Source organism: Balaenoptera acutorostrata, chromosome 6, assembly GCF_949987535.1.
Source record: "Balaenoptera acutorostrata chromosome 6, mBalAcu1.1, whole genome shotgun sequence".
In the NCBI taxonomy this organism is placed as follows: Eukaryota; Metazoa; Chordata; class Mammalia; order Artiodactyla; family Balaenopteridae; genus Balaenoptera; species Balaenoptera acutorostrata.
This window is the reverse complement of record NC_080069.1, coordinates 42,294,182-42,315,741: the sequence shown is the minus strand read 5'-3', so window position 1 is coordinate 42,315,741 and position 21,560 is coordinate 42,294,182. Positions and strand designations below refer to the sequence as shown.

General features: G+C 42.5%; 1 protein-coding gene across 5 annotated transcripts in view; it reads right to left on the bottom strand.

Annotated features, from left to right (window-relative positions):
• Positions 1-21,560, bottom strand: part of FRMD3 (FERM domain containing 3) — a 381,549-nt gene that overhangs the window by 298,742 nt on the left and 61,247 nt on the right. For 2 of the 5 annotated variants that reach the window (XM_007176909.3, XM_007176908.3), the window contains exon 1: positions 19,630-19,912. The exons of 2 other annotated variants lie outside the window; for them this stretch is intronic. In XM_007176909.3, coding sequence (XP_007176971.1) covers positions 19,630-19,776 — 147 coding nt within the window. In that variant the 5' untranslated portion in view covers positions 19,777-19,912. Of the gene's footprint in view, positions 1-19,629; positions 19,913-20,121; positions 20,175-21,560 lie in introns of those variants that run through there. One more of the 5 variants, XM_057549305.1, reaches the window with a different exon arrangement.

Genomic DNA, 21,560 nt, shown 5'->3' with positions numbered 1-21,560 from the left:
TCTCAACTACTGAAGCCCACATGCCTAGAGCCCGTGCTCTGCAACAAGAGAAGCCACCACAATGAGAAGCCCGCGCAACACAACGAAGAGTAGCCCCCGCTCGAAGCAACTAGAGAAAGACTGCATGCAGCAACAGAGACCCAACTCAGCCAAAAATTAAAAAAAAAAAAAAAAAAAATCTTCCAGCAAACAAAACCCAGGACCAGATGGCTTCACAGGCGAATTCTATCAAACATTTAGAGAAGAGCTAACACCTATCCTTCTCAAACTGTTCCAAAATACAGCAGAGGGAGGAACACTCCCAAATTCATTCTACGAGCCCACCATTACCCTGATACCAAAACCAGACAAAGATGTCACAAAGAAAGAAAACTACAGGCCAATATCACTGATGAATATAGATGCAAAAATCCTCAACAAAATACTAGCAAACAGAATCCAACAGCACATTAAAAGGATCATACACCATGATCAAGTGGGGTTTATCCCAGGAATGCAAGGATTCTTCAATATATGCAAATCAATCAATGTGATACACCATATTAACAAATTGAAGGGGAAAAACCATACGATCATCTCAATAGATGCAGAGAAAGCTTTCGACAAAATCCAACACCCATTTATGATAAAAAAACCCTCCAGAAAGTAGGCATAGAGGGAACTTACCTCAACATAATAAAGGCCATATATGACAAACCCACAGCCAACATCGTCCTCAATCGTGAAAAACTGAAACCATTTCCACTAAGATCAAGAACACAGCAAGGTTGCCCACTCTCACCACTATTATTCAACATAGTTTTGGAAGTTTTAGCCACAGCAATCAGAGAAGAAAAAGAAATAAAAGGAATCCAAATCGGAAAAGAAGAAGTAAAGCTGTCACTGTTAGCAGATGACCTGATGCTATACATAGAGAATCCTAAAGATGCTACCAGAAAACTACTAGAGCTAATTTATGAATTTGGTAAAGTAGCAGGATACAAAATTAATGCACAGAAATCTCTAGCATTCCTATACACTAATGATGAAAAATCTGAAAGTGAAATTAAGAAAACACTCCCATTTACCACTGCAACAAAAAGAATAAGATATCTAGGAATAAACCTACCTAAGGAGACAAAAGAGCTGTATGCAAAAAATTATAAGACACTGATGAAAGAAATTAAAGATGATACAAAGAGATGGAGAGATAGACCATGTTCTTGGATTGGAAGAATCAACATTGTGAAAATGACTCTACTACCCAAAGCAATCTACACATTCAATGCAATCCCTATCAGACTACCACTGGCATTTTTCACAGAACTAGAACAAAAAATTTCACAATGTGTATGGAAACACAAAAGACCCCGGATAGCCAAAGCTATCTTGAGAAAGAAAAACGGAGCTGGAGGAATCAGACTCCCTGACTTCAGACTATACTACAAAGCTACAATAATCAAGACAGTATGGTACTGGCACAAAAACAGAAATATAGATCAATGGAATAGGATAGAAAGCCCAGAGATAAACCCACACACATATGGTCACCTTATCTTTGATAAAGGAGGCAAGAATATACAGTGGAGAAAAGACAGCCTCTTCAATAAGTGGTGCTGGGAAAACTGGACAGGTACATGTAAAAGTATGAAATTAGAACACTCCCTAACACCATACACAAAAATAAACTCAAAATGGATTAAAGACCTAAATGTAAGGCCAGACACTATCAAACTCTTAGAGGAAAACATAGGCAGAACACTCTATGACATAAATCACAACAAGATCCTTTTTGACCCACCGCCTAGAGAAATGGAAATAAAAACACAAATAAACAAATGGGACCTAATGAAACTTAAAAGCTTTTGCACAGCAAAGGAAAACATAAACAAGATGAAAAGACAACCCTCAGAATGGGAGAAAATATTTGCAAATGAAACAACTGACAAAGGATTAATCTCCAAAATTTACAAGCAGCTCATGCAGCTCAATATCAAAAAAACAAACAATCCAATCCAAAAATGGGCAGAAGACCTAAATAGACATTTCTCCAAAGAAGATATACAGATTGCCAATAAACACATGAAAGAATGCTCAACATCATTAATCATTAGAGAAATGCAAATCAAAACTACAATGAGATATCATCTCACACCGGTCAGAATGGCCATCATCAAAAAATCTACAAACAATAAATGCTGGAGAGGGTGTGGGGAAAAGGGAATCCTCTTGCACTGTTGGTGGGAATGTAAATTGATGCAGCCACTGTGGAGACCAGTATGGAGGTTCCTTAAAAAACTAAAAATAGAACTACCATACGACCCAGCAATCCCACTACTGGGCATGTACCCTGACAAAACCATAATTGAAAAAGCATCATGTACGAAAATGTTCCTTGCATTTCTACTTACAATAGCCAGGACATGGAAGCACCCTAAGTGTCCATCGACAGATGAATGGATAAAGAAGATGTGGCACATATATACAATGGAATATTACTCAGCCATAAAAAGAAACAAAATGAGTTATTTGTAGTGAGGCGGATGGACCTAGAGTCTGTCATACAGAGTGAAGTAAGTCAGAAACAGAAAAACAAATACCATATGCTAACACATATATATGGAATCTAAGGAAAAAAAGGTCATGAAGAACCTAGGGGCAAGACGGGAATAAAGACACAGACCTACTAAAGAATGAACTTGAGGATATGGGGAGGGGGAAGGGTAAGCTGTGACAAAGTGAGAGAGTGGCATGGACATATATACACTACCAAACTTAAAATAGATAGGTAGTGGGAAGCAGCCGCATAGCACAGGGAGATCAGCTCTGTGCTTTGTGACCACCTAGAGGGGTGGGAGAGGGAGGGTGGGAGGGAGGGAGATGCAAGAGGGAAGAGATATGGGAACATATGTATATGTATAACTGATTCACTTTGCTATAAAGGAGAAGCTAACACACCATTGTAAAGCAATTATACTCCAATAAAGATGTTAAAAAAAAATTAACAATAAAAAAAATCAAATGTAATCCATCAAAACAACAAACTGAAAAAGAAAAATCAAGGGACTTCCCTGGTGGTCCAGTGGTTAAGAATTCGCCTTCTAATGCAGGGGATGCAGGTTCGATCCCTGGTCAGGGAGCTAAGATCCCACATGCCATGGGGCAACTAAGCCCACACGCCACAGCTACTGAGTATGTGGGCCACGACTAGAGAGCCCACATGCCGCAGCTACAGAGTCCACATGCTCTGGAGCCCACACGCCACAACTAGAGAGAAGCCGGTGTGCCACAGCGGAGGATCCCACATGCCACAACGAACTTCCTGCATGCTGCAACTAAGACACGATGCAGCCAAAAATAAAATAAATAAATAAATATTTTTTTAAAAAGAAAAATCACACGATCATATCAATAAATGCAGAAAAAGCATTTGACAATTCAGGATCCATTCATCATAAAAACTCTCAGTTAAACTAGGAATAGAGGGGAGATTTCTCAACTTGATTTAAAAAAAAAATCTACAAAAAACCTTCAGTTCATATCGTCCTCAATGTTGAGAAACTCAAAGCTTTCCCCACTAAGATCAGGTACAAGGCAAGGATGCCCCTCTCACCACTCCTTTTCAACATCATACTAGAAGTCCTTGCTAATGCAACAAGGCAAGAAAAAGAATAAAAGGTACACAGGTTGGGAAGGAAGTAATAAAACTGCCTTTGTTCACAGATGACATGATTGTCTATGTAGAAAATCTGAAAGAATCAACAAAAAAACTCCTGCACTAATAAGTCATTATAGCAAGGTTGTAGGATACAAGGTTAATATTAAAAAAATCAATCTCTTTCCTATATACCAGCAATGAACAGTTGAATTTGAACTTAAATCATGGCATGTCACTTATTTCTAGGTACACAGGAAAACCATAGCAACATTAACCAAACTCACATAAACAATGCCTTACCATGAAATTGAAAGAACTATGAAAATGGAAATCTGGATGCCTGGGTCCTAGTCCTCTGTCACTCACCAGGTTAAGTGAGTCCCTTCTCTTCTCAGGACTTAGATGCTCCACGAGAAAGATGCAGGCATTAGACTAAAAATCTAAAATCTTTTCCAACTTTCTAAGTCCTCTCTGAGAATAAAGGCACATATTTCTTCTCCAAAATGTCTTATTTTTTTTCTTTTTAAATAGACTTTATTTTTAGAGCAGTTTTAGGTTCACAGCAAAATTCAGCAGAAGGTACAGAGATTTCCCATATACCCCCCATCCCCACATATGCAGAGCCTCCCCCAATATCAGCATCCCCCACCAGAATGGTACATGTCCTACAATTGATGAACCTACATTGATACATCATTATAATCCAAAGTCCAGAGTTTACATTAGGGTTCACTCTTGATTTTATACATTCCGTGGGTTTGGACAAATTTACAGTAACATGTATCCACCATTATAGCATCATATAGAATAGTTTCACTGCTCTAAAAATACTCCATGCTCTCTGTCTATTCATCCCTCTTTCTCCCACCCCAAGCAACCACTCATCTTTTTACTGTCACCAAAGTTTTGCCTTTTCCAGAATGTCACACAGTTTTTAAAAATGCAGAAGTAACAAATGCTTACCAAAAGTGCAAATGGTATAGCAGTATGCAGAGGAAAGCAGGAAAGTTTTCCGGTGCTACTCCACACCCTGACTCTCCTTCAAGAGTTAACCACCATTAAGAGGCTAACACTGCACTGTTCAGTATGACAGCCTCTAGCATATGTAACTATTTAAATTTAGATTTTAATGAACTAAATTAAATAACACTGACAATTCAGTCCCTCAGTGACACCAGTCACATTCTACGTGCTCAATCGCCACGTGAGGCCAGTAGCTACCAAATTGGACAGCACAGATAAAGAACAGTTTCATCATCACAAAGGTTCTACTGGGCAGTGCTGATCTAAAGTGCAGAAGGAGGCCTTTTTCAATTCCTCTCACTTCTGTTCAACACTTATTTCCAGAAACCCCCAAACTACTTCCATCAGGCCCTCTCTGGTTGGACTGAGGACCACCCTAACAGGTTAAAGGGATGAGTTGCTTTGGAAAAGTCTGTCAATTTCCTGATCTGTCATTAAGGAAGACTCGCTTCATCACTGGGCTCACTGAAGGTCACAGGTCATGGAACCATCGCCACCCCAACAGCACATAAAAGTCTAAAACCTCAACTAAGAACTTGAAAACTCCAGCGTTCCTCAGGGCGGTGCCTGAGATAAAACACGCGACACGTCTTACCTTTCACTCTGGAAGTGTAGCCAAGCTGACCCTGCAAAACAATGGCGATGGTCATTGAACCACACAAACCATGCCTCAGTGGGGTTGTCCTGATTATTCCCTAGTAAACAGTAGCCAATACTGTTTTCTAGACTCCAGCTGCCCACTGCACTGTCTGCATAGTCTGAGCAGATAATTGCCAACTCCCCACTGCATGTGATGGACCTCTCTGTTAACATATAAAATCAATGCATTTCTCTTAGTTCCTCACAAACACCATGTCTTTGCCTATGCACAGCCTTCTGCCAGAGGCCCTTCTTTTCCTAACTGTACCCCTTCTCAACACAGTCCCCCAATTTAGTGGCCAAACAATGCCTACTTTTTCTTTAAAACTCATCTAAGTCTTGGATGCTAAGACATCATCTCCTCCAAAAAAAACTCTTCGCTGTCCTTCCCAGGCTGGATTAGGATCCCCAGTGGCTGCTCAAGAATTTCTATATAGGAGACACTTTGAGGGTGAAAAGCAGGTAGAAAGCAGGGAATGGGGTGTGTGACTTCTCTTGAAATCACATTTTATAGCAAGGTACAATTTTTGCTGAGATATTTGCAAGACAAAGAGCAAAGTTCTTAAAGATGCTCTTATTCACATTTAAATGGGAGTAAGAAAATATCAGTGATCCATTTCAAAGAATATCCTTTGGAGGAGTAGTGGCTTTGGAAGAGAGCGATTAGAGATTAAAGGAGGGTTACACCTTCCCCCAGTTGATACCTCGGTTTCTCTACGTGCTCCAATAATACCTTAGTGTTCTTCAAATGTAATAGTATCACCTTGAATCTATGTGTCTGTCTTTTCTACCAGACTGGAAAGGACCATATTCTTACTTATCTTTTTATCTCTGGTACCCAGACTGGTCCTTAAGAGAGATGCTCAGCAAATGTCTGTTGGATGGATGAGTGGAGGAGCGGGTGGCTGGGTTGACAGATGAATGGATGGATCGGTGGATGGGTGGATGGAAAGGATGGGAGGGGACAATTGTGCCTTCAGACAAAAATCTCCTAAAGGTAAAGATCTTGAATCTCAAATCTCAAAATCTGTGCACCCCCCCTCCATTTCCAATAACATCAAGAAAATGTTTCATATTTAACAACTGCTGAGTACATGGATGGGAAAAAAAGACTGGCATTTCCCACCCAGTGAGCGTAGTAAAGAAAGGCTGGGGGAAAGAAACAAAGAAATCTTTAACAATAAATACTGGATTAGAGCATTAAAAACCTCCTTTTCTCTAATGGAGGGACAATTTGGAGATAAACCTAAACCACCTTCCTGTCTGTGGCATATGATTAAAATCTGCTTTGTTCTTCTAATTTGCTATTCTCAAATTACCACACTGCTGCTGGCGCTGCAAACTCAGACTTCACGGCTGCCCTTGAATTACTGTACAACTTTTCCTCCTTTTTTTTCTTTTAATCAGCACTGAACCAAGAAGGTGCCATCTACACCTGGTGGAGAAACTATGTCTCCAAATGTGGAGACAAAATGTGTCATTCAAGGTGCCCTGCCCCCCACCGCCATGATCCTTCAGCAGAAATACATCTCCCTTGAGGTTTGGGAACACAAGAGGTGAACTTACCCTTGACAAGGCTCCAGGTGGTATGAAGTGTTTTTTCCACCCCTGACTCCAGAGATTTTATTACTCTTCCACCTAAGCCTTCAAAACAAAGAGAGCCTGACCAGGATGTAACCAGTGCCTAACCAAAAAACTTTACTTTCATATTTTTCTAGCAGTCTTCTAAATACCATGGCCTGGGATTGCTAAGAATTTGACTTCCTGAGTCAATCTCAAAACTACAAGGTAAATTACCACAGAGGATAGAGAGACAATTCTATGACATCATCCTTCCTCTTTTTTTCCTTTGTAATTTTTTGAAAGTTACTTTGAAATTTCAAAATACAAGCAACGTATTGCTTGGTACCATGCCAAACATGTAAAGGGAAAGGGAAGGTATCTTTCAATTATCTAGCAACGTTAGATGCCAATTCATAATTACCTGATCAATTGATGTCAATTTTCATTTGGAAGTACATTGAGCCATATATTGACTAAAGAAAGTAGAGAAGAACTAAAATTGTGTCCTTAGATGACAGTTCTAAGACATCAACATGCTTCCTTTACCCAGAAATGTGGTCAGTGTGAGGTTTTTTTCCTTGTGCTATTAACAGTTGTCAGTGGAAAAGAATTACATCATTTAGACTGCCAAGAAAGATTCAAAAACAAAAGAAGGGTAGTATTTAGTATTTAGTAGGAGCAAATCGATAACCCAAGACACCATACCCCACCCTAATTTTGCTAAATAGGCAACTTCAGGCAAATCACACCTCTGGATCTCAATTTAATCAACTAGCTAATACACTTTATGAGCATACTACTCAAGGATATCAAGAGGCATATGAGCAGAAAGAAAGGATGCTGCTAAACAAAGAACCAATAAATTCCCACCATCATAACATTGTAGATGACACCTTCATATGGATGAAGATCACAGAGACTAGCATTATTTTCAGAACAATGGGCAGTCATATGCGTAGAGACCAGCCCAAAAAATAACATCGGTTAGTAACATCAAGGAAGAATTATTAGCCAACTTACTGAGTAGGCTTTTGTCCTCTCTTCTATTAATAAAGCTAATTAGTTACTGATTTATTTTAAGATTGCTTAATTTTATTACCAATCCATTCGTAAATGATATTGCACTTGAATTTTCACAGTTTGCACATGAAGACCCTGATTCAGTCAATCCTTTCCAGACTAACATTCACCATCAAGGCCTAGTGCCTTAAAGCAACAAATTATGCTTCTGAGGTGAGAGGTAATAAACCAAATTGTAATCTGTTAATATGCTAATTGCTTCCCCTGCTACAGAATAATCATATTTCAAACCTTAGCATAATAATAGATATATTCAGAGAAAGCTCTGTTGTACATCTAAGATCCAGGTCATTATGTTACTAATATTAAATTATTTCTTTGAGGGCTTTTACAGAACTTGAATTTATTTTAATCAACATTCACAATAATCTCCTGGAAACTAAATAGAAAACAAAATTTGCCATTGGGGATATCTGAGATGTAAGTAAATATTTTAAAAAGATAAATTATTGCAGCATAACTTGCAAAGTTCCTCCTCATATGACATGTTGACATCAATTTTACACCACGTTGATAGGATTTTAAAATGTATTATCTATTTAATGTTCATGACACTGTCTCAAAGGGTAACTTCCCTAGAGTGAAAATCCTATGCTTTGTAACTCAGAGCCTTATAGCTGGGAGAGGACTTTTTTTCATCGGTTATTCCAAGCTAGAAAATGAGAATTAAGAGAAGGAAAGTGCCTTTCCACTGAGAACTCTGAGTTGGCTGCCTTTTTTTCTTGCAGAAGAAAATGGAGAAGCTCTCGTTCAGGTGGGAATTGCCAGACTAAGGGAAAATGATTAAGTGCTCTTGGAAAGAATTCCAGAGCTCAAACTCCATTGGTTTGATCTACAAGGATTCCCCAAGCAGAAAGACAAAAAAGGAAGACCCATCATAATAGTTGCATTCACACCACATGGTTTCTACCACCACTTGCATGAATACTAAGGACTCTCCTATCTGTGTCTCCACGCCAGACCTCTCTGCTCACTTTCATTCCTTATTTCCAACTGGCTACCAGTAATTCTCCACTCAGATTCCCTACAGGCACCACGAAGTCAACATGCCCAGGCTCATCATCTTCTCCCCTAACCTGCTTCTCCTTTATTCTGTCTCTCAGGGTCAGTTTCATGGGTGTGGGATCCATGCTGAGAAGGATCCCACACTTGGTTTAATGGTCTGTTCTTGTGATCTTGAAATTCTTAATAATTTTTAACAGGGAGCCCCATATTTTCATTTTCCAGTGGGTCCCCAAAATTTGTGGCCAGTACTGGATTGGTATCACCGTGACCCCTGTCACTGAAACCAACCACCTGGGACTAATCCCAGATTCTCTCTTCCTTCATTTCTATGTCCAATCATGCTGTTTCATGGCCATGGCTTTACACCAAGCAAGGGCTCACCGTGTTTGGAATGCCTTTTTCCCTCCGTCAAAGAATTGATTTCCACTTGTCCTTTAATTATTAATCAAGATTCATCTACACCAGAGGTACTGATTGATGTCTCAGTCTGACACAGATGCCTCCTCTTGGTCCTCCACCCACATATATCTGTCATTTTGTCCTTGAATCATGATCGTGTTTCTCTGCCTCCAAATGACTATCAGCCTCTTGATGTCTGATTTTATTTTCTTTTTATCTCTAGTTCCCAGCTCTGTGCTTGGCATGTAGAAGATATTTTTTAAATGTTTACTGAATAAGATTGATGTTATTTCAAAAAACTTTACTAATTCACTTTTGAAAAACACAATTGCTTGATCTATACAAACGTTCTTTCCCTTTAGAATTAACTTCATGTTTTTCCAAAGTGATCCTCTCACTTCCCTCATGCACCTTCAGGGAAAGTCACCAGACAAACAGCTCCAGAGCTTATGTTACACCTCAAATGTATTTTTCACTGTCCTCTGGGGTCACTGTCCCACGAGGTCACTTCTGAAAGTGAGAACAGCTGGGTCCCCTAAGCCTCTGGGAATTTCCAGGCACTGCTGGCTTATACACAATGATTTGTTTGTGCCAAGAAGTTGCCAGAGTTCCTCCACAATGCCACCAGGGTCCAGGATACAGGAAAGCAAGAGTGGGAAGTGTGGCCCAGAGGGACAAGAATTCTCTCATTAATCCTGGGCCCCCATGTGCTCTCACGGATGTCCAACCCTTCATCAGATTGGCCATCACAGGAAATCCTGTTTGGAAAACAATCTCTTGATTTGGCTGGGGCGGGGAGTCAAAAGAAATCGTTTCATCCGCAGCATCAATATCTAATCAGCACTTCAGTCTATCAGTGATAGATACACCTGGATGGATTTCTTTATTCATTCACTCACTCATTCACTGAACCTCTACTGAGGGAAATGTGCCAGGTGAGGTGTTATCAAGGGAGACAAGGGCCAAAAAGCCCCACAGTCAAGGAAATTAAGAATGTTATTATGAAACAGATAAATTTCACTAACGCCTTGCTAGTCCAAGTGCGGTTCACAGAACAGCAGCAGCAGCATTATCTGGAAGCCTATTAGAAATGCAGAATTTCAGGGCACTCCTCAGGACCTTCTGAATCAGAATGTGCATTTTAACAACAGAAGAGAAGATCCACATGAATGTCAGAGAATGAAAAGCATTTATACATCCCTCCCAAGAGCTGAACGCCAACTCCTTTTAGCCTGAATTAAGTTCAAACCTCAGTTGCAAAACCTGCCCTAATGGCTCCTGATCATAATCCCATTTTTCCCCATCTCTGGACTCCACATTTGGCTCTCTGTTATTTCATAGGAGGACCAACTTGAATCCTTCCCCACACAAAGTGGGAACTGAGAGAGAACCCTGTTAGCTATTGAATGCCTATCACTCACGCATGTGAATCTCATACTAGATTCTCCCTGGGACAAATTCCGATATTTCTCTTCCTGCCATGTTTTGCTTTTTAACATCTTTATGCAGTATAATTGCTTTACAATGGTGTGTTAGTTTCTGCTTTATAACAAAGTGAATCAGCTATACATATACATATATCCCCATATCTCCTCCCTCTTGCGTCTCCCTCCCACCCTCCCTATCCCACGTTTTTAAGAGTTCCCAAAATGCCTACTCAGAAAAAGAAGTAACAACTTAAGAATTCAGTGACTGATGGGCCTGATTCAAGCAGTTTACATGTTAATGCACTGTTGCTGTACATTTTCCATAATCAAAAGAGGGGTCTCAAAGTAAGACAAGGCTTTTATCTAATCATTAGAGTTGAAAAAAATTGAGATTCAGCTGGAGAGCAAGTGCAATTGGGAAATGCTTAGGACAGCAGAGCGTGTCCTTGATCTTCTACTCTTAATATTGCAATGCACACACACACACATACGCACACACATGCATGCACACACGCACACACACAGGTATATCGTTAATACTAAGAATTCCAAATATACATATACACATTTTCCATGTACAACTGGGTTTTTTATTTAATCGACATCATTTCAAGTACTTGTAACTTGCAATCTTGGAGGCCCAAGATGCATGGGAGTTCTACTTTGTTTTACTTAGGGTTTTTAAAAAATTTTTCAGGAAGTTCAGTAAATTAATAGTCACCAAAACCAGCAATTTGTGAGCTTTTTGGCCTGAAAACTCCCTTACACTATTGATGATCTATAGAACTTTTGTTTATTTGGGTTGTATATCTCAATATTTGCTGATAATTTTTAAAATATTCAATCACTGATTCATTTAAAAAAAAAATAAACCCATTGCACATTAACATAAATAGCATACTTTTATGAAAAATAACTTTATCTTACAAAATAAAGACTAATTTAGTGAGAAAAGTAGTGCTTTTTACATTTTTGTAAATATCTTTACTGTCTGGCTTAACAGAAGACAGCTGGATTCTCACATCTGCTTCCATAGTCAATGTGTTGCAATATCACATATCATGCAGCCTCTGGAAAACTCTGCTGTATACTTATGAGAGAATGAGAGTGGAAAAGGCAAATCAACATCTCAACAAGGGTGACAAATACAAAAATAGTTTTTTCAACAAATGGTGCTGGGACAACTGGATATCCACATGCAAAAAACCAAGTTCAACCCCTGCCTCACACCATATACAAAAATTAATTCAAAATGGATCAGATGGGTACTATTTTTTTAAAATATTTATTTATTTATTTGGCTGTGCTGGGTCTTAGTTGCAGCAGGCGGGATCTTCATTGCAAAATGCAGGATCTTCAGTAGCCGCATGCAGGATCTTTAGTTGCGGCATGTGGGATCTTTTTTTTTTTTTAGTTGCGGCATGCGAACTCTTCGTTGCGCATATGGGATCTAGTTCCCTGACCAGGGATGGAACCTGGGGCCCCTGCATTGGGAGTGCACAGTCTTAGCCACTGGACCACCAGGGAAGTCCCAGATGGGGACAATTAGTGTGTACAGTTTTATTTGGGGGATGATGAAAATGTTCTGGAATTAGTGGTGATCGTTGTACAACTTTGTGAATATACTAAATCTACTTAATTTTACAGTTTAAAATGGTGAAATTTTATGGTATATGATCACATATCAATAAAATAATGATTCAAAGACCTAAATGTAAGAGCTAAAACTATAAAACTGTTCGAAGGAAACACAGGTATAAATCTCATGACCTTGGTTTAGGCAATAGTTAGTTAGCTATGACACAAAAATCAGAAACAACAAAAGAAAAAATAGATAAATTGGACTTCATCAAAATTTTGAAAATGTTGACACCATCGGAGTAAAAAGACAACCCTAAGAATGGGGAAAAAAAAACCTTTAAATCATTTATTAAATAAGGAGGGTGTATCCAGAATATATAAAGAATTATTAGAACTCAATAATAAAGAGACAATTCAACTTTTAAATGGGCAAAGGACCCAAACAGACAGTTCTCCAAAGAAGATATACAAATGGCCAATTAGCACATGAAATGATGCTCAACATCATTAGCAACAAGGAAATGCAAATCAAAACCACAATAAGATATCACTTCACATCCACTAAGATAGCTATAATCAAATAGATAATAACAAGTGTTGGCCAGACTGTGGAGAAATTGAAACCCTTATACACTGCTGGTGGAAATGTAAAATGGTGCAGCTGCTTGGAAGAACAGTTTGGCAAACTGTTCAATTCAAAAGATTAAACAGAGTTACTAAACATATGACACAGTAATTTCACTCCCAGGTGTATACCGAAAAGAAATGGCAAATTTTACAGGAATATGCACTGCAACGTTCTTCATAATAGCCAAAAAGTGGAAACAACCCAAATTTTCATCAACGGATAAATTGATAAACTGTGATCTATCCATACAATAGAATATTATTCAGCAATTAAAAGTGAAGAAATACTGACACATGCTACAACATGGATGAACCTTGCAAACATTATGCTAACTGAAAGAAGCCAGACACAAAAGATCATTGTATGATTTCATTTTTATCAAATGGCCACAATAGACAAATCTCTAGAGACAGAAGTTAGATTAGTGATTAGTGATTACCTAGGGCTAGGAGGTTTAGGGGGAAAGGGGAGTGTGACTACTAAAGAGCATAGGGTTTCTTTTGGGGATGATGAAAATGTTCCAAAAGTGCTTGTGGTAATGGTTGCACAACTCTGTGAAGATCTTAAAATTGTACACTTTAAATGGGCGAATTTTATGGTATGTAAATTATACCTTGATAAAACTCTTTCACCCAGAAGAGGCAAACAACATCTTATTATTATTTTGAAAATAGTTTGAACCTCATAGACCCCCTGCAAGGATCTCAGGGACTCCTGGGGGTCCCCAGAACACACTTTGAGAATCACTGACCCAGACAGACAAAGAATCTAGTATGGTTAACTTCCTAGCAGCCCTCCCCCTCCCCCCTCCCCCTTCAGAGGAGAGCCCTGATTTCTAGGCATTGACCTCTCCCCCATGCAGACCACCACCAGGAAGGAAGCTGATTCCACTCTGAGTCCCAGGGTCAGGTTCTGGTCGCCTTAAGCTAATCAGCACGTTCCCTTCTATTGATTACACTCACTGTTCAGGGTGGGCATGTGACCCAGGAGGTCTGATCAGAATGATTGCAGGACTTTTGCTTGGAATGCTGAGTGGGAAGTGGTTTTTTTCTCTTCTTCTGGAGGGTGTCCAATGAAAATGTGAGAACTGGAACTGCTATAACCATTTCACTATCAGTCTGAGGATAAAGCCTCACAAAAAGGCAGGATAGTCCTTGAATTAGGTCCTTACTTAAATCAGCACTTCTGGATATGTGATCCAGTAAACACCCTTAGTGCTAAAGCCAGTTTGAATTAGAATTTGTTAGTTAAAAGCACCCAGCTGATATACTGTCCAAATGATGTGGAGCTAACAGTACTGCATTCTCCCCACAGTCAATACACTTTGCCTTTGCTTTGAGGACATCAAGAGATAAGATCTTAGCAGGCCATTGAAATAACATTACTTTTTTTGTCAGAATATACTTAATACAAAGAGCTGGCCCATGTAATCTAGGCCTAAACACGTCAGAGGTAGACCACAGTATTTAACAAACTGTCTCTCCTATTCCTTTTGTGTCTGATCTTCACTGCACTCTGAATGGCATTCTCAATGAGTTTGATAGAGAAAAGTGTTGGATTGTCCTTACTAGCAGAAAAGGTGTGGCTGTCAGCTGCACCTAGCTTGAATTTCACCAGCAGGATCATCATGGGGCCTGATATTTAGCACATATGTATGTTTGCATGTGACCATCCAATTCCTGTTCCAGAAGATAAGAAAATCAGGATGCAGTAAACTACTCTCTCTTTTTTTTTCAACTGAATTATTTAGAATAGTATTCTACATTTGGGTGATGTTTTAACATTTGCAACATGCTTTTATAGACATCACCTCAACAACCCAATGGAGACTGGCAATTGAGGAATTATTATGCCCATTTCACAGATTAAAAAACAGGAGGCCCAGTGACTCGCTTAAGGTCTTGCACAATCAAAATGTAATGGAGTTTGGTCTTAAAGACATCAGATTCCAAGCCAAAGCCTTCCCACTACTTAGGATTAAATCCAATATACCTTCACATAATAGTAAGACAACCATCAATATTTTTTCAGCTCTTACAATGGACTAGGTACTAAGCGCTCGGCACATATCACACATTTAATCGTTAACAACAAGCCCATGAGGTTGTGCCATTATTATCCCCATTTTACAGATGAGGAAACTGAGACCTAAAGAGGCAAAGTGACTTGCCCAAATCACCTGGCTAGTTAATGGTAGAGCCAGGGTTCAAACCCAGGCAAGCAGCACTCGGGAACATAAGCTCTCAACCACTTTGCCATACTGCCACTTCAACAAGAGCAGAGGTGCCTGCTCTATACAAGATGGCTTGTAGCTACCCAGAACCCACCTGCTCAGTAAGGACTGAACTGATTTAACAACACCAACGACAAAGGACTATCCGATAATTTTTCTTGTTGTGGAATGTGATCATACAAAGATTGCCTAAAATAAGCCTGGGCTTACTTAACATCTTATTAAACTTTCCTGACAGTTTTATTGTAACAATAATTGTAACTCAGTTTGACCTATTCTGAAAGACACTACTGCTTGCTTAGCCAACAGCAGTTCCCCAACCCCCTACTACACACACACAGGCACATGCACACGTACACACACCTCTCCATTGCTTCCGTGATGTCAAAGCCCACCTCCCGTTATAGGGAGTGAAGGGTGCAGATACCAAATGTACACGTTTCTAGACTCTTTTGCAGCTAAGTCCTGGGTATAGGATCTAATCCTGGCCAATAGGATCTGAAGGGAAGGCTGATGGGGGCCTCCAGGAATGGTGTTCCCCCATGATAAAAAGAAATGCAGGAAGAAACACCACCTCTTATACGGTGGATGTGTTAGTACTTGACTGACATTCAGAAGTACTACAGCCACCTTATAACCAGGACTATAAATGACAAAGGTGACGTGTTGAGGTGGCAGAGTGGAAAGATGGAAAGTACCTAGGTCCACGCAGAGCTGCTGAACAACTCTGAAGCTACCCTACCTCTGGACTTCTCATTAGGTAAGATAATAAGCCTCCTTATTATTTAAGCCACTTCAACTTGGCTACTGTCTTATTTGCAGCCTAAAGCATCCTAATTCTCAAGTCTCAGGAGGCAGCTGCAGAGAAGAAAGGGCTCTGGATTCTGAGTCAAATGGCATGGCTTCTAATCTACTTACTTGCCAGGTGACTCAAGTTGCCTAATTATCTCTGAACCTCATTTTCTACACCTATAAAATTAAGATAACACTCAAGAACACAATAATATCAGTAAAACGGAGATAACAGGATAGGAATGAAAATCACATGAGATAATGTGTATACAACCACTCTGTCAACAGCAATGTTTTACTCAAAGGTAATTGGTCTAGGTAATAGTTAAACTACAGACTTTTAAAACTGGAGCCATCCATTCTAACCCAACTCCCTTATTTTACAAAACAAGAAACATTGATTCCAAATGTCAAATGACTCACTCAGTGTCACACGACTGGTTGGTAACATAACTAAATCATGTATCTCCTGATTCCCAGTCCAGTGCTGTCATGCTACCCTCATGCTGACAGGTAATGAGCTACATTAAATACTGGGCCGGTAGCATTCATTCATTCAACAAGTGTTTACTGAACACAACTATATGCCAGGTTCTGCTCTAGGTACTGAGGACTCCTTGAACAACCACCACAACAAAAGTTCCTAACCTCATGAATTTCACAGCCCAGACAGAAATTATTCAATCTACATCTATAAATAATTACTAAGTGCCTACTGTGTACTAGGCACAGTGCCAGGATTTCTATTCAAATACAAATTTCCAGGTAATTCCAATAATAGCAACCATGTTTACCAGGATTTGCTAACAAAGAAATAATGTAAAAAGTCTATATTTTACTCAATAAAAGTCAGCATTAAAAATGGCAGGCTCATTAGAAGGAGTTGTGAATACACTGCCAGCGTCTGAAAACGTGGATGGAATGGGGAAGATGGCTAGGACTCCGCTCTACTTGAAACAGCAAGACTGAATGAAAGAGATGAGAGCTAAGCCATGTCCTTCCACAGTCTCTAGACTTCAACGGTTGGCTCAGTTGGAAAAGCCCAACAGGGAACATTTAGCAACTCCTTCCCCTCCCCAGGCCTCTGTCTGGTGCCCTAGACTCTCCTTTTGCTCCCCATCTGGTTGGAATTCCTCTTCCACTCTACCTAAACATTCACATGCAAATGACATAATGGGACAGCATCCTAGGTCCTATGAAGAGCCACAGAAAGTGACTCTTGGCATCTCCTACTGGAACTGGCTATCAGGCTGCTGACACTGAGCCATTACATTGTTTGTTTGAAAGGGTTTTTTTTTTTTGTCAATAACCACCCAAATTATATAGTTTGGAAAAGAATATTTAAAAGCTATTGTTTTGCAAAAAAAAAACAAAAAATCCATCACTCACATTTTGTGTGGGTTATAGAGGGAAGATCTGTGTAACAATCTACACTCTCTTTTAACTTCGTGATTCCCTAAAATGGAGGAAAAAGGCAAGCAAGAAAGGAAAGACAGGTGGATTCCCCAGGGCATGTACTGGTGACTCCAAAAGCTTCGTTTTCAAAAAAAATCATTTTGTCTTCACCCTAAACAAATGGAAATTTTTTTGTGACCTTATGCTCAGAAGTGTAACATCAATTCCCAGGTTGAAATATTCTAGGAAGGTGTAAGTTCCAAAATTATCAAAATAAAATCTTTTAATTCATTTTCATTGGTTAAATGATAATCACCATTTGGGGGCAGATGTACCTCCAAATGAAACACTTGATTTTCTTAAGCAATGCCAAAATCAACATTTTGGAACATAGCATTTTAATCTCTGGCATCAGTTGGGCCACACAAACTCTAACATTCCAAATTGCTATTAGACTGGCTACAATTTATTGTTTCCCAGAACACCAGGCAATGCATACATGTCCTTTGGGGACTATTTATCTATTCTAAGGAAGACTTCCTTCCCCAAAGGGAAAAAAAAAACAGTGGTGTCAACTCCAAGTGGGAAAGGACAGGGCAGAGAGAGGGCTGAGAGAGCCCAGGAGAACTCAACAGCCCCACTCTCTGCCACTGGTCCCTTCATTATCTACATATTCAATATGGGTTAAAGTTCTTGTATACCCACTTTAGGACTTAAAGCAAAATGCACAAACTACTCTCTCTGAATCACAAGACAGTACGTGCCAAATGTTTCTGTGCAACCCTGTGGCAGCAGAAAAAACTGCCTATCCTGCTAATCCTTTTATTATTAAGTTTAGCAGCAATGCTTAGCCCAGAATGAAATTCAAGATCCTCCAGAAAAGTCAGTGGGAGCCTACTTTCCTGGGAGGTCATGGGGCACCACATTCCTGCCTTGAAACTTATCCAGTTGTCAGCTCACAAATTAGTTGTCAAAAAGGGGGGGGAAGACCATTCATTCATTCATTCATTCATTCATTCATTCTTGGTTAACACAGCCCAGAGGCAGATTCTTGCCCCTGGGAGAGGCTGCTCCCATTCATCCCTCACCAGAACGGGGGTAGGGTGCCCAGTATTTTTAAAACAGCTCACTCCGTACTGGAGCTTCAAGACTCAGGTATGTGAGAAGAGGAAATCACAGAGATAAATAAGTAAATAGATTTAAAAGTCAGAAGCTAATAGTGCTGAACCCGGACATGACCTTTCCAGGTTGTGTGTCCCAAGTGGGTCTTGGGACAGGACACATACCTGCCTACATATACATGCACTGAAAGCACACACACACACACACACACACACACACACACACACACACACACCCCGCTGCAGCTCACACTAGATCTACTGCAAGCCCAAAGGCACTTACTACCCGAGGATGGGGTTGCCAGCAAAGCTGCCTTCGCCCAAACAACTGTGGCCTTCTCCAACTTGGACGAGAGCAAATGTCCACCAATATCCCAAAGGGCGCTTTTTCCCGGAACCCAGGTCCTGCAGGGTTCCCTCCCTGCCGGCCTCACAGCCCTTTTCTTTTCTCTGAAACACTCAGATTTCACACGATTCCTTTCGAGGTAGCTCCAGTCCGCGCAGAGCGCGCCCCATCCCTTAAGGCTGGAGCCCGGGGCTGCCTGGCCTCTCTTCACTCCCGGGAAACTTCGCCGCCGCTCCACGCTGAGAAGTAAAGGCCACCGGTAGAGGGGAGGCAGGGAGAGGGAGCAGGTCCCTGGGACTGAGGGCACCTTCGGAGCCCGGGCGCCGGAGAAAGAAATGAGTGAGCCCAGGCTGGTGCATGCCTTCTCCACGTGGAGGAAGGGAGGAAGGAAAAAGTGGGCGGCATGCAGGTACCCCTCTCGGCTCTCAGAACTCATATATCCCGACGGGGTAGGGAACAGAGGGGTTAGAGTGCCCCAGGAGGCAGCTGCCCTGCGCCCCCAGCCTAGGCGCAGCGAGACTTGAGCGCAGCGTGTAAGCCAGAGGAAGGGGCCCCGGGAACGCAAAACGCGCGCCTGGTGCCTGCGGGGGACAGTGCCCCCATCCTTGGGTAGGGCTCCCAGTCTCAGGAGGCGGAGGAAGAGAAATGTGGCTTTCTAGCAGGCCCCCGACTGGGTTCCTCGCCCCTGCCGGCGCACGCCCACCCGCAGAGGCCCCCCAGTCCTGCGCCCGGCGTGTAGTCCACTCCCTCGCCCCAGCACCTGGATGTGGCAGGAGATCTCCGAGTCGTCCAGCAGCCGAATGGTGCATTTCATCTCCTGGCTGAGCGATTTGATGCTGGAGCTCCGAAAGTGGATCATTTTCATGGTCCTCCTGCCTCTCGGCACACAGTGGCAGGAGGCGAACATGCACCGCGGCCCGTGGAAGCGAGCGAGAGGCTCCGGGCCGGCGCGGCGCTCGCCCGCGCGGACACACACACTCGCTCACGCACCGTCCTGGAAACCCGGGCGCGGCTCAGCCCCGGGACAGCAGCGGCGACGGGCGCCTGCGGCCACACACGCCGAGCGGCCGGGGCGCGGCAGGCGGGCCCCTCCCTCTCCTCGCTCCCCTCCCTCCGCTCCCTCGCCTCCGCCTCGCCCGCTCCTTTCCCCGCCTCCGCCCCTCGCGCGCGCTCCTGCGCCTCCCTCCGCCCGGGCTCGCTTGCAGAGGATGCCCCGAGCCCGCGACCCCCGGCTGGCGCGCGACGTACTCACTCCCACTCGCGAGGAGCCGCGGCAGGAGAAGGCGGAGAGAGGGCTAACGCTGGTGGCCGGGGCGCCCCGGCAGTGGCCTGCTCCGCCGCCGCCGCCTCTGCGTCAGGCTGGGCCCGGCACCCTCCTCCCTCTGGGGCCGCGATCACTCTCGCTCCTGGTCGCGCACGTCCCTGCCCCGGCTCCCCCAGGCGCCCGACAGCGCCCTGCTCTGCTTGGCCCCAAGGACCTGGCGGCGGGCGGGGGGTGGAGGGTGATCCTGACCTACACCCGCAAGGAGGATTCCCCCGCGGGAGAGGATTACTGGACCAAGGGCGAACCCCGATTGTGACATGAGGCCCTTGCCCCGCTACAACGGCAGCAAGGCTAACAGTCACAATCCCTGGTACTCATGGGGATTTTTGTAAGCCTTTATTTTATTTAATATTAACTGAGAGTCAATCTCCTTCTCTAAGAAATTCAGAACCTTCCTTAAGCAATTTCTCTTTTTTGTCTCCCAACATTTCACTTCCATCTCTGGTAGCAGTACCTTAGACCCGAGCAAGAGGGTCCTTATCCTGCCCTAAGGGGGACCCTTAAGGCACTTCCTTCTGCTCCCGCATTGTCCAAGAATGGAGGTATGCCCGTCCGGTTTTAGGCCAATCTCTGGGTACTGGGAACCCTGGGATTCTGCCTCCAGGATGTTGGGGATAGGTGTCTCCTGCCCCTCTGTCTTTCCCAGGGTGTCTCAAGCCCCTGTGTGGTGTGCCCATAGGCCCAAGGGCGGCTGTGGAGGCAGGTGGACTTTGGATGTGGAGGCCAGGACATCCAGAAGTCGGAAGAGAAGGAGGGTCTCTCACCCTGCTGCCCTTTCCTGGGCTGAACAGGTCGTTATTAAGGAGTATTTGTTAGAGGAAGGGCTCATTGCCCAACTGTCGGCTCTTGCTGCAGCTGCACAGAGCCTCCTCATCCAAAGGTATGCCCTGTACTTGGGGTGGGGAGGGATGGCCCAGTCATTTCACCTAAACTTGATACACTTTGATGGGCCATTAGTGCTCTGGGACACCCCCGTGGGATTGGCTGAGGCTTGCCTGGGGTCTGCACTGCAGTCAATTTCCTCCCTCTGCCTGCTCCTGCTTCCTCCCTGTGTTGATCACTAATAAATACACAACATGCCAAATTCAGTCTCAGCATTTGCTTCTGGAAACTCCAAATGTCAAGATAGGAGGATAGAGTATATTTTATTTAACAGTTGATAGCTTGATTATTGCTTGTGAATATTTAGATAATAGTATGTGGGCCTCCATGTGTATTCTTGCCCCGGGCTGAGGCATGTTAGGGCAGGACCTGACCGGGAGTTCAGTGTGGAGAGTCTGGGAAGATGTGGATTTCACTCTTGGCCTAGCTACTGGCCGACCCTGAGAATCCTGGGAAAGCCTCTTCATTTCTTTTCTCAGCTTCAA